The sequence below is a fragment of the Clupea harengus genome, chromosome 4 (genome assembly GCF_900700415.2).
Source record: "Clupea harengus chromosome 4, Ch_v2.0.2, whole genome shotgun sequence".
NCBI lineage: Eukaryota > Metazoa > Chordata > Actinopteri > Clupeiformes > Clupeidae > Clupea > Clupea harengus.
The window spans coordinates 20,925,078-20,938,395 of record NC_045155.1 but is presented as its reverse complement, the minus strand read 5'-3'; the positions used below and the strand labels follow the sequence as shown (position 1 = coordinate 20,938,395).

The 13,318-nt window shown below is 41.8% G+C and overlaps 1 protein-coding gene across 6 annotated transcripts in view; it reads left to right on the top strand.

The window, feature by feature from the left end:
* Nucleotides 1-2,165: 2,165 nt before the first annotated feature.
* ccdc30 (coiled-coil domain containing 30) overlaps nucleotides 2,166-13,318 on the top strand; it is a 30,198-nt gene continuing 19,045 nt past the window's right edge. For 3 of the 6 annotated variants that reach the window (XM_031566727.2, XM_031566728.2, XM_031566725.2), the window contains exons 1-12: nucleotides 2,166-3,439; nucleotides 3,806-3,991; nucleotides 4,444-4,564; nucleotides 4,781-4,971; nucleotides 6,109-6,198; nucleotides 6,408-6,491; nucleotides 7,471-7,624; nucleotides 11,167-11,282; nucleotides 11,925-12,008; nucleotides 12,141-12,205; nucleotides 12,811-13,003; nucleotides 13,137-13,223. In XM_031566727.2, the coding sequence (XP_031422587.1) occupies nucleotides 3,434-3,439; nucleotides 3,806-3,991; nucleotides 4,444-4,564; nucleotides 4,781-4,971; nucleotides 6,109-6,198; nucleotides 6,408-6,491; nucleotides 7,471-7,624; nucleotides 11,167-11,282; nucleotides 11,925-12,008; nucleotides 12,141-12,205; nucleotides 12,811-13,003; nucleotides 13,137-13,223 (1,377 nt within the window). In that variant the 5' untranslated portion in view covers nucleotides 2,166-3,433. The remainder of the gene's footprint in view (nucleotides 3,440-3,805; nucleotides 3,992-4,443; nucleotides 4,565-4,780; nucleotides 4,972-6,108; nucleotides 6,199-6,407; nucleotides 6,492-7,470; nucleotides 7,625-11,166; nucleotides 11,283-11,924; nucleotides 12,009-12,140; nucleotides 12,206-12,810; nucleotides 13,004-13,136; nucleotides 13,224-13,318) is intronic. The other 3 variants (XM_031566729.2, XM_031566730.2, XM_031566731.2) reach the window with 3 other exon arrangements.

Genomic DNA, 13,318 nt, shown 5'->3' with positions numbered 1-13,318 from the left:
CAATGGCATTAAGCCAGATGGCGTGGTGCTACTGCCCCGTCTCGTTGGTCTGCGTTAAAATAAAGCTTTACAGGTTTGGTCAGCGGACACCTGGGTTTAAATGCGTTGTACTGTAGCTTTACAGGTTTGGTCAGCGGACACCTGGGGTTAAATGCGTTGTACTGTAGCTTTACAGGTGTGGTTAGCGCACACCTGGGGTTAGAAAGATGTGCCTTGTTTTTACTGTCTTACAGGTGTGGTCAGCGAGCAGTGCGTGCGTTGCGCTTGTAGGAAGTCCTTTACGGTTCCCAAGTGCGGCGTGCAATCTGTCAGCGCACACCTGGGGTTAGACGTGCGTCACAGGTTGTATTTACTGTTTTTTGTAAGGGGACAGGTAAGTTTGGTTCTCTCTCCATTTTCCCCTTTAAATGTATGTTATATGTATACCATGTTCTATGTATGTCCCTGTGAAGTTTGTATGTCTGTCACATATGTCTGTTATACACATTTGTTATTTAAAAGTATCTAAGCATCCTTTTCTTTTTCATTAACCTTGTGTGGAGGCTATCCTATAAGCCTCAGTGTGGACGGCGTGTGTTCCCCGCCATCCACACCTTTCCCTTATTGAGTAATCACACCTGTAGATATACCCAATTTCCTGTGACGAGCCACACCCAGTGCAATACTCGCCCAAGTGGCTAAAATAAGTAACATTAAAATAAACCTAACTAAAAGGTGGATAGAAATGGCTCCTACACCTTGTCTTGTCTTGTCCTGTCTCACTAACACCCCACCCATAACCTGTACCTTGACGTGGTGAGTGGGCTTTCAACTAAACAGGTCTTGTTTTGAATGGTGTTAGTAATCATGTTTTTAAAACAAGTATATGCTTTGCAGTATATTTCCACAGGTCTACTGAATGGAACACATCAAGACTCAATTAATTTAGACTGACCACAGCATACAAGACACTGCACCTGAAGACAGGCACCTATCTCCCTGCAATCACCCGACACTGAATGTCTTGCATCAAATAAAAAAAAAACAGTTTTTTCAATGTTTGCTATTGAATTGTATTTAAATTCGTTCAGATGTTGTTTATCATGTGTGTGCATATACATCTGCACCCTAGTGTAATTACTGCACTTGGTTTGGAAAATGTATTTATTGCTAGCTCTACTGATGGCTGTAATGTGTAAGTACTCAGCTGTCAGTCAAAGTTCAGAGCAGTTATGTGTCACTGTCAAGATTATGTCACTAAATAAATAGATTGGTTTCAAAGACGTTAATTGGGAACCTTTTTTAGAACCTAGTTTCTATCACCAATGTTTTCTATACCTCTGTAAAACTGTTGACTGGTTGTAACTAACATTACAAACAAATTGCGAGGAAGGTTGCTCTTTTCTTCGCAAACATATTTGTTGTTTGCCATTCTCGGAAACTGATTTCAATAACCTGTAGTATGCATAGGAGTTCAGGGGCTTAGCATTTCTAGGTTGCTGCATTGATATGCTATATTGTCTTGGATATATTTTGCATTTGTGTATAGTGTTACATACAGTTAGTGTAGCAACTTCGTGACATGAGGAGTAGACGTTCAAGGTAAGAGACGTGTTTATTAATTAATTAAACCTGATGCGACCAAGATAGGATGTCAACAGGTTGACTACCAGGCTAAGCTAACGCATCGTTTAGCTACGTTAGCTTGCTGCTATGTATTTTCCACGGTTGAAAAGTTCGGTGAACAAGTCGGTTGTTTGTTTAGCCGTATGACTTCGTAAAAATTTGGTTAACAAAACAGTTGAGTATTAAAACTTATAACTTCACAGAATTAAAATAAAAAAATAAAACGATCGTTTAAAAGTCAGGCAAACGACGTTGTAGCTCAGCGAAAAAATAGAGGTCCTGCTATTAGCCAGTTCCTGCCTGGTAACTCATCTTAACCAATCAACATTCTAGAATTACATCCGTATGCGGATCGTTTTTGAGTCAACCCATCGTCTACTTACAATGGCTCTACATTGGTCAGACATTCTCCAACTTTACCCGATCCGACCCGATCCGACTAAACATGTTGAACTCTTCCGACAATACCCGACAAACGCCAACATTCTCCAACAGTCGGGTCAGTGTGGGCCGGCAGTTGGTGTTAGTTGGAGAATGTTGACGTTAGTCGTATGTTGGCGTTAGTCGGGGCAGTGTGGAAGCTGCTTTAGAAGAAACAAGCCAAGGAAAAGTCGAAAACAAATGGAATAACCAACACACTCATGTTTTATGTCAGCCCGAATCACTGGACAGAACTATTGGATAAAGGGCTATGAATCCCCCCATCCAACTCGTCGGAATGGTTCGTTCCGTTGCCAAGGATCCAACTCCAAGCCACTTGATGGACACTTCAGGGGAAAGCAAAGAACTAAGGAGCTTCTAGCCTACATGCCATGCTAATGTAGCACCAGCTGTTTAGTTGAGATGAACAGAATTAGTCACATTTGTGCAGGGAAACTTCGATGAATAAGCTAAGTTTAAACTTTAACATTGTCAATAGTCATAGCACAGTACCCTACGCCATTCACCGGAGGTTGTGGATATAGTTGCGCAAGTTGGAGTGCATGTTATGTGGTTGTTTAGGTAGCAAGTTGTCGCTAGCTTGTTAGCCAGGGTGGCAGATGTCTGTCTGGTTGAAGTTGTGTATTTTGTCTTGACATTAGTTAGCAAGATGGCTCTAGCTAGCCACTTTCATTTCTGTAAACATTAAAACATAGCTTGAAATATTATTAATTAAAAAACAAAACAAAAAAACATGGATGGTTGCTAGTTAGCTAAGTAGATAGGCATCTTATGGATAGTGGGATGTAAGACGGATAACCTAGTCTATTTTCACGCTCTTGAGGGTAGTAATTAACGTTTGTGAAATCCGCCTAAAACTGTAAAAAATTGTATTTCCTCTCACAAATTGCCTGGTCGACTAAATTGATTAGTCGTTTCCCTCTTAATTGAGATGTAGCTCTGGAAAATATTCCAGGAAAACGTCTGAGCTGGCATGCATGATTGTCGTGACATCTTGTGAGCTGTAACGTATGTTACAACCTGTTAACCAACAAGGGTTAACCTAGTAGCATAGTTCAGTATAAAGTCACTGAGACAGTTTTGCCTTTTCAGAATGATTTGCAGATATGATGTGGAGATGGTTTGTCGTTGTCGAATCACTTAGTTGAGCCTGCGGACCAATACGTATAATAAAAATTTGTTTATCGTCTGACTTACTCTGCTGCACTTAGTGTCAACCTGAGTCTTAACGATGGGGAGTAGATATCAGTTCTTAAATTTAGCTGCACTACAGAGCGAGCTTAACTTTAAAACACTTCCCTGGGTCGCCAAGAAACTCCCCCAAAGAACAGTGTGGAATGATAACATTAACTGGCACTTCAGCTTTTGCCACTAAGAGGATCTGAACATGGAGGTAATGTTACAATTTGAGTAATTATGTGACCTTATAAATAATATGAATTTTTGTCTGCACATGGTTATTATTCTGTGACGTTTCATGTGACCGAATCATGCAGGCTGCAAGTGATGGCATATACTGTTTCAGTCTTATGATAGTATGGTTTTGAACCAAACGTCAAGCATTGTCTGGAGACTTGAAACCTCTTTCATGTGTGGGTGGATGTCTCAGGTTTCTCCCTGGGTTACAGCATGCCCATTGTCTCACAGTGCCCCTTTTGTTTCAGTGTAGGTCAAAACAAAACCCATCTTTTTAATGCCCTTCCCTGTCCGTGTCAAATTAAAATAGCTGACAAATAGCTGTGTTTGTATGGTCTCACAGGGGGGGATGGATGTGCTGGAAGAGATCGCCCTTCGCCTGCAGAAGGATGGTGTCTCCTCTGACACCTCCCCTGAACAGAGGCTGTGCCACCTGTGGCAGCTGCTTGTGCAGAGTGAGGGCGAGCTGCTCACCTCCTCAGAGGAGCTGCAGACCTTACGCAGACAGCAGGCCACTGAGATGAAGGAGGTAAGAGGACAGGCTCCCAGGCAACAGGTGTGTGTCTGTCTGTGTGTGTGTGTGTGTGTGTGTGTGTGTGTGTGTGTGTGTGTGTGTGTGTGAGTGTGTGTGAGTGCAGGAGCACTCCTTTCTCTAAAGAATGACTAATGAAAAGCCTCTGCAAACTGGCTGTCACAGGATAAGTGGCTCTGGAAATCTAATCCAGTCTTCCCATCGTAACCACGTGTGCTGATGAGTACCCTACTAAAATTAGCCAGCTATACTCTTTTGTATTCCAAAGTACTTTTAAGAACACAGGAATTGGATGAGATAACATTTTCCTGACATCAGTGGTATAATTGAAAGTCCGTGGTGTGTTTGCCTTGGAGCATGGATGCAAAGAAGCTGTTATCATATCTCTGTGTGTACATGTTTTATGGTCTGCCATCACCAGAGGCTGTGGCCATGTTTTATGTGTTCAGGTGGAGAATTACGTAGAACACATCCGCAACCTGCTAGAGGAGCGTGAATCCCTGACAGCCGAGTACGAGCGTGAAAACGACCAACTCCGTGCTGAGCTCGCCCAAATGAAGCACCAGCTAGGTGAGCTTGGATGGAGAGATGAGAACCCATGAACACCCAGCTATTTGACTTTACATTACTGTATTTAGATGGACCTGTCTGACTCTACTTCTGCTTTTCCTGAACCATCCACAGACTCCCAGTGTAAAGTGGACCCACTTAGCTATTTGACTGTACATTACTGTATTTAGATGGACCTGTCTAAGTGTTTTTGAACTTTTCTGGAACCAATCATAGACTCTCAGCGCAAAGAGGTGGTGGAGATGCTGGAGCAGGAGGGCCTGGCGGAGATCAGCCAGAGCAGCTCCAGTGAGCAGGTAGCCTACATGCTGGTGGAGAGAGCCACGCTGCTGGAGCGCCTGGAGGCCGCAGAGAGGAAGCTGGACACTCAGACCTTGACGGGCAACCTCAGGGAGGTCCACCTACAGGTAGAGCTTATGGGAAACAGAGCAGCTGTTCTGTGTCATCGACAGAATGGAGAACCAGTTGAATTTAGAAGTGGGTCTGTGCTTCTTCACCTAGTGTAGGTTCCCCAGCCCTATAGATTGTGATATGATGCTATAAAACTAAAGTCATCATTTAAACTAGCTTTGCCACACCCTGTATGAGCACAGCAAGCCTGTCAGATGGGCACTGAAACATCAACAGCAGCCACGACAGAAACTAAGGGTCTGGATCTCTGTGGTCCTCTTAGTAGTCCTGTGCCTCCCACTGTGCACTTGTCAATGGTAGTGCCTTCATTTGCTCAAGTCCTAGGAAGTCCACCCTCACTCTAGTTTACGTCCACTGTGTGTCGGGGTCCTGTTTGTCATGTCGGGATTTATTTTCCGATACTGACTGACATTATTCCTCATGTAGAAGTCAACTCCAGTTATATTTATCTGAAAATGCATTTAAAACCAGCCAAACAAACTGGCTAATCAAAGTCATACCATTCCTTATCATAGTTATCATATAATTATATTCTTAATTAAGACTTATCAAAAAGCTTTTAGAGGGAAGTGAAGTTTGTTGAAAAAAATATTAAAAGTTAAACTTCATTGAACACTTGAAATCTTAATAGCAAGGTTTAAAGCATAGTAAAAGACACCACAGAATACGTGATGGGAGAATGGATGGCACAAGACCGGCACAAAGCCTGAAATGCTAGGGAGACCTGATGAGTCTTAAAATGGGATCAGGGTACAAGTGGAAGTGGAATGTGAGGATCACATGAGGATCATATAAGGATTAATGTAAACTTTTACATTCTATTCTACAAACTTAAAAGATGGATTTTTGTAGTCACAGCTTATAAGCAAGCAGTCCTCTGACAGGTATCACTTATCACGTTTATGGGAGGTTTACAAACAGAAACTTGAAGGGTTCCATCAAGACGCCTGACGGAACTTTTGCTAACACGTAGTTCAGTGTAAAGACACACATTGCTTGTATTACTACAAGGCATTTGCACTGTATATCTCAGCTGAACTCTGAACAACTTTGAATAAACTGCCTGATAATAAAGCTGAATGTAAATTATGTAAATGGTTGTAAATCCTGCCTTATCCCCATGTGGCCACCAGGAGGAGCTGGATCACATCCGTCACACGATGGGGGAGGAGCTGAGGCACCAGCAGGAGAGCATTTACTGTGCTCAAGAGACCATGAGTCAGGTGAGGACATCTCTCTATGGCTCCTGCCTTTCAGTGGTTCCCCCTCTGTTTGAAGAACCTCTGCTACCTCCATTCTCCAATTCACTTGACTTTGGGACACAGGTCTATTTCAGTAGCATAACACTGTATAGTATATATAGAAATACTCATATATAGTAATATAGATGCGTAGATGTCTCTGTGTGTGTGTCCCTGATTTACTTCTTAAGGAACAACAGTCTCAAGTTCACAGTCCCTGGAGGAAGCTGTTTGGATTGCGCAAGGCGACACAGAGAGCACAAATTTGTGCCAACGTATGTCTTAATTCTGCCAAATAATTAACCCTCCTTTTCTGCCATCACCATGATAATACAGATCCCTCCATGGGCACAGCATGTTCTCACTAACAATGGGTCTCATTTCACATTGTTTTAATGATTGTCCTTTTTGCATAGACAGGACTCAGAATTGTGTTTGATTCGCAAAACACATGCATGTAGCTTTATGCTCAGACTGAGTTATCCATGAGGACATTCTCTCCTTTAAGGATGAAAATGCAAAACTCTGTGCCAGTTTGATGTCATTGAGTTCAGTGCAGACTTCATATTTATATTCAGTGAAACAAACTAAGCTATTTCTGATCAATGTGATTGTTAGAATATCACAGAAACTTACCACATAAATATTGCTATGGTCAACAATTTTTTTGCATTCTAATTCAGGTGATTTTATGTACAGTACATCCTGTGGTCATTCTGCACTATAACAACAAACTAAAATAAGAAGATTCATCTTCGTAATTGCATGAAAATAGTTACATGATGTTACATGTCTAGGTTTCTACATTGCACATGTTGTGGATAATACCCAGTATGCACAACACTAATTTGAGATTTCTCTTTTAAATAATTGCTGGGTAACCACAGACTGGTAACCTGAGAAGCCTCTGTGTGTCCCTTATGGATTGTGTTTGTGGATAGAAACATCTCCATTTGGGTGCTCTGTGCTTTGGCCTGTGGCATGCTCGGCTTTGCTCCGGGAGCATTCAGCGTCAGTTGTTTGTCATTCATGCAAGCTGTCTCATATTGCACCTCCTAAATTATCTGATATTTAATCGGTTCACCTTCTGTTTGTCTTGACTACAGTCAGTGTTTTTTTTTTTTGCATTGCATTGCACACCAATGAGATGGATGCATGGTGGATCAGCAACAGTTAACAGCATGTCTGTTGGCATACCTCTTTAAAAAAAAAGAGTCATGAATAGGTGATGAATTCATATGAACTCTCTCCCAGGTCCACAGTGAGGAACTGTTGAAGCAGAGAGGAGAGCAACAGAGACTAGAGAGGGACCTGGAGGAGGCGTCCAGGAGACTCACTATGGCACACAGGGAAATCCGCCATCTGACCGACGAGTTGGACTCTTTCCGGAAAAATGAGCGCTATTGTGGTATGGGCTGGAGCGTTATTCTTACTCCTTTATTCAACTGACACACAAACACAAACACAAACAGTGCCAGTGGGAGAAAAAGAGAAGCTCCAAGCTGTGTTCATTTAAATATATTTTGTGATGAGGTATGCACCTGCGTTCACACACTGCCTACACACCAAAAAGTCCAGTGGATTCAACTAGCACACAAAACATGTTTGAATTTTTTGAGTGATTTCAATTTGATATATTTCAACTCATTCCAGTTTGAGGTTTTATAAATCAAGTAATCAATGCATGAATTCATGTTTATCATATCTTTTGTAAATGAATTGACAGGGGATCAGAGAGAGGCACAAGAAGGTTTTATTGGGGTCTACAGTACGGGGTGTGGTAGATATGTGAGTGTGTGTGTGTGTGTGTGTGTGTGTGTGTGTGTGTGTGTGTGTGTGTGTGTGTGTGTGTGTGTGTGTGTGTGTGTGTGTGTGTGTGTGTGTGTGTGTGTGTGTGTGTGTGTGTGTGTGGGTGGGTGGGTGTTTGAGTGTAGCGTGTGTGTGTCTAATGATAAAAAAGACGATGTTAGATTTAACGGAAGGTATGGTACATGTTGTGTTGTCATGTCTGTCAATGGCACAGATGTCTAAATGCCTTATTTGAAAAACACCATACTCCACTTTTCTGACATAAGAATTACCAGGGCACAGCCTTCAGCCACCACTGCTTCCAATTTAGCCCATGTTGGCTGATTATTCTAATTTGACAGTAGAATACAGTTTTATGCAAAAGTTTGGGCACCCCTGATAATTATCATTATTTCAGATTATAATCTGCTGGTTTAATTTGGACATAATTCACATTTCAGATCGGTAATAACTAGAGCAGTGAAAAATAATGCGTTAACGCGTTATGATTAAATTACAGGATTAATGCGTTTTAACGCATTTAACTCATGCGCAGAATGAGCTTGCAATATACCCACAATTCCACTCAATCTGCACTAGTCGCCGTTTCTAATGCAGTCAGACGGCAGCTGCTATCCAAACAAACAAACAACATGGATAATTCTGATGAACCTGAGGACTTTCTGGATGGGAAGTTCGTGTTCCAAAAAAACAAAGATGGAACATTCAACAAAACCAAAGTGATATGTACACTCTGCGGGAAGACGTTATCGTTTCACCGTAGCAAATGCGTTGGTCGGCGAGGGGAGTTCAAGTGGAATGCGCCAAACCACCCTCACTTAACAACGTAGGCCCCTGATTAAATCTGCCTGTGACAAGTTGACTAGCACTGTTGCCAAATGGATTGCAAAAAGCTGTAGACCGATTAATATTGTTGAAGACGAGGGGTTCACCAAAGATTTGCAAGCACCAAAGCACCGCAAAGACGCACAATAAGGACAAAAATCCACAAGCTGTATGAAGCTGAAAAGGAAAAAAAGGAAAATGACTTGGCTGCTATGAAACATGTGGCGCTGACAAGGGATCACTGGACCTCTGTGAGTAACGATAACTACCTTGGTGTAACTGCACATCTAATCACCAACGAATGGAAGTTAAAGTCGTTTACACTAACGTGCATGAAAACAGAAGAGCGCCACTTTGCAGAGGCATGTGCAGAATAGTTCCAAACTGTTGCAAGCAATTGGGCAATTGAAGACAAAACGACCACTAGGGCCTTTAGAGGCATTAGATTGTGTCATGGTGTGGTTAATGGTTGTTTGACAAAAAAGAGAAACATTTTCAACCATCCTATAAAAACAATGGCTAAGAAGCCCAAATCATTTCTGTTTGATTTAAAAAGAAAATAATTTTGTTTTATTCAACCATACAATGGCTAAGAAGCCCGAATTCTGTTTAGGATGAAGATTATATTGATGTTCCATATGGAATAGCAAAGATGACTGCTAAAGAACTGCTGAGATGCAGCACCATTGGGTTTTTTTTATGAATAAAAAAAGAAAACATGTTAAATGTAAATGTTTTTTTTTATGAATAAAAAAAGAAAACATGTTAAATGTATATATCCGTCTTTTGTCATCAAATAAAATAAAATCAAACTTTATTTGTACGGTGCATTTCATACAACGAGGTAACACAATGCGCCTCACAGTAGGAAAGAAAGGGGGGGGGGGGTTACAAACACTTGTAAAAAACACACAGATTTTCTAGAGATAGATAAACAGGAAATAAAATAAACATACTAACCGCACTGGCACCGTAAAGGACTACTCAGCACGGTCATCGTCAAACTAAGAGACAGCTGCTGGGGGGGGTTACAGACCCTTGGAAAGAGGCACAGATGAGTAAATAAATAAATGTTCCATAAATGTTAAATACATTTTACAGTGAGTGATAACATTTATTGAATCGACAGAAACAATGCAGTGTGCATCATAACAATAACAGATATGTGCAAAAATGTGGGCACCCCAGTGGAATAATCACATCAATATTTGGTTGAGCCTTTGCTGAAATAACAGCCTGTAGACGCTTCTTATAGCCACTGATAAATCCCTGAATTCTGGCTGCAGGTATTTTGGACCATTCCTCCTTACAAAATGTCTCCAGTTAAGTCAGGTTTGATGGCTGCCCAGCATGGACAACCCGCTTCAGATCATTCCATACATTTTCGATGATATTCGAGTCTGCGGACTGGGATGGCTATTCTAGAACATTGTATCTGTGCCTCTGCATGAATAACCTGGTAGATTTTGAAAAATGCTTTGGATCGTTGTCCTGCTGAAACAACCAACAGCAGGACAATGCTTCCTGATTGAGTCTTGAATCTTCTGATACTGGGTGGAATCCATACAACCCTCACTGGACTGAATGACTACAGGCCCGTCGCCCTGACGTCTGTGGTCATGAAAAATGAATTTTTTTTTTTTTACCCAAGTTTATGTGTCAGGTACTTTAGGTTTGTTTGTTGACTACCTAAATAGCCCTTAAAAATAAAACAATATCCCCACCCACTCCCTTTATACATCCATAATACATGTTACGCGACTATGGAGAAATATGCAGATCCCCATAAAATCTCACTGATTGACCTAAAATTGGAAAGAGATATCCAGTACATATTGTTGTTATCTATAAGATTTGGAATAAAAAACTATTTCTTTTATCAAGAAAAGTAACAATGTGATGAAAAAAGTTGATATTTCTTATATATTTTATATTAATATCAATTAAAACAGCCTGGGGTCAAATTGACCCCAAACAACACCTATGCATAAAGTATGTGTACAGGACATTGAAAACATATCATCATGTTAATTTTGTGTTTACCCAGTTGTCCCCATTAAATTAGGAAAAGTCATTAAATATGAAGCAAAACAAATTATGTCAAACATTTATTTAGAGACGTTAAACATTGAATGGGGTCAAATTGACCCCAAACATAATAGGAGGGTTAAATAAAAGTACTTGTTCATTTACCCTGACCCAGCGCCATGGTACATAAAGGATTTATAAATGTGTGGGTTGCTTTTTGGACCTACAATACCATGTTGTGACTTATTGTATATGTATATATGATTAATATGCGCTGTTATATTGCAGATGTGGTCGAACTGCAGAAGGCCAAAGACCAAAACGAAAGGCTAAATGAGGAGATTCGAGTCCTCAGGGGTCGTGTTCGCTGCTTGGACACTGAGCGAAAAGGCCTTCTGGAAATGGTGAAAAACAATATATAAAATTGTACTCCACTGTCATTATGCACATGCAAACATTTCAGCTTTATCTGCAAATAACAAAAAACGAATCTCTTTAGCTAATGAACTGAAGAGACCTGTTGTATTTAGCTAATGAACTGAAGAGACCTGTTGTATTTAGCTAATGAACTGAAGAGACCTGTTGTATTTAGCTAATTAACTGAAGAGACCTGTTCTTTTAGCTAATAAACTGAAGAGACCTGTTGTATTTTTTGCTTTCAATTTATCATATAGTCACTGCTTCTGGTCATAGTCACACTCACACAGATGTGATCCAGTGGTCTTGCCACTCATAAAGCTCTGTCTTTCATAGGTTGAACACACAGATGTGATCCAGTGGTCTTGCCTCTCATAAAGCTCTGTCTTTCATAGGTTGAACACACAGATGTGATCCAGTGGTCTTGCCACTCATAAAGCTCTGTCTTTCATAGGTTGAACACACAGATGTGATCCAGTGGTCTTGCCACTCATAAAGCTCTGTCTTTCATAGGTTGAACACACAGATGTGATCCAGTGGTCTTGCCACTCATAAAGCTCTGTCTTTCATAGGTTGAACACACATGTGATCCAGTGGTCTTGCCACTCATAAAGCTCTGTCTTTCATAGGTTGAAGTGCCAAAGGCAGCCTTGAGTCATGGGCCCCAAATCTCAGCAGATCACTCAGATCACTCTCCCTTGCATCTCAGACAGGTGTGGGGGACAACTCGTTTATATCCCAACAGAAAAGGGTTTTCATTTGTGACTAACATACTATTAGTAGTCTTGCCAGCATGCACTCGCCTAGTATGCTTGCCCTCACCGGTCTTGTCTTTTTCCCAATAGGGTGGAGATGCAGATCGAGTTAATGGTTCCTTGGCATCATCTGAAGATCAGGAAGTTCATAAAAGGTATCACAGACACTTGGACCAGATCCAAGCCCTGTCACCCCGGAGTTTTCTTTCACGCGAGTGAGGGCTTTTTTTTTTTCTTTTTTTTCTTTTTTTGGCGGAGGTCTGTGCTGTTTTTATTTTGCCGAAATAGTCTTTAGAAGAAGAGGATGTAGATAAGTCAACTGCACTGTTAAAAAGGCTAGGTATCGGGAAGTAAAGTTGGACGGGAAGTAAAGTAGGTCATCCTACTTCCTTCCTCTGAGTATAGAGGTTTTGCGGTCAAGTGATCCCGTTTCTGGTGTGCGCACACACAGTGCTATGTCTGGAAAATGTAATGTTAATGCCCTAGATGGGCTACCTTTGGCCAGTCCCTCAGAGAACAAACTGATAAAAGGCAGAAGGAATGAAATTGCAGCTGCTGTTAATTCTGCGTCTAACATGAACCCATCACCAACTAAGCACACATTAACTCATTTGTCCTCATTTAAACGGAAGAGAGAACTTCTATCCTCCCTATCAGTATGACCACACGTTTACGGAAACTAAGACCAGGGAAATTGGCATTGATACGTGCCAGAGTAGTGCACTCTTGGCCTAATCCTGTCTAATCTGGTGGGTGGCAGGTGCCGGCGGGAGTCAGAGGACCAGGAGTGTCGTCTGCGGGAGGTGCAGAGGAGGCTGCAGAAGTTGCAGGGAGAGCACGAGGAGCTGGTGGAGAGGAATGAGGAGCTGGAGGCGCTCCTCGGGGAGCAGCAGAATACAAGCAAGGAGGAGCGTGAGCGGCATGAGGGGGAAGTGGAGGGTCTTAGGAGGAAGGTGAGGACTCGAGGAAAGTGGTTTTAGCCACTTGCTGCATGGGATGATATAGGGTGCATATATATGGGGTGCACATTTTGAGGCTGATGTAGTCTCAGTACCATCTTTGCTGTTGCCCTGGCTTCCCCTACAGATCAAAAGCATGGAGGTAGAACTGAGCAAGAAGCCAACACTAACAGCTTTGGCTCCCGCAAAGGAAGGAAGTGTCATCTCCCAGCAGGTGAGTTTGTCTACTCAGCCGCCCAGCACAGGGCGCTCTGCCATGGAGAGTTTAAAGGCGTGTCCCCGGTAAGTCTTTTAAATAACCTGTCCTCC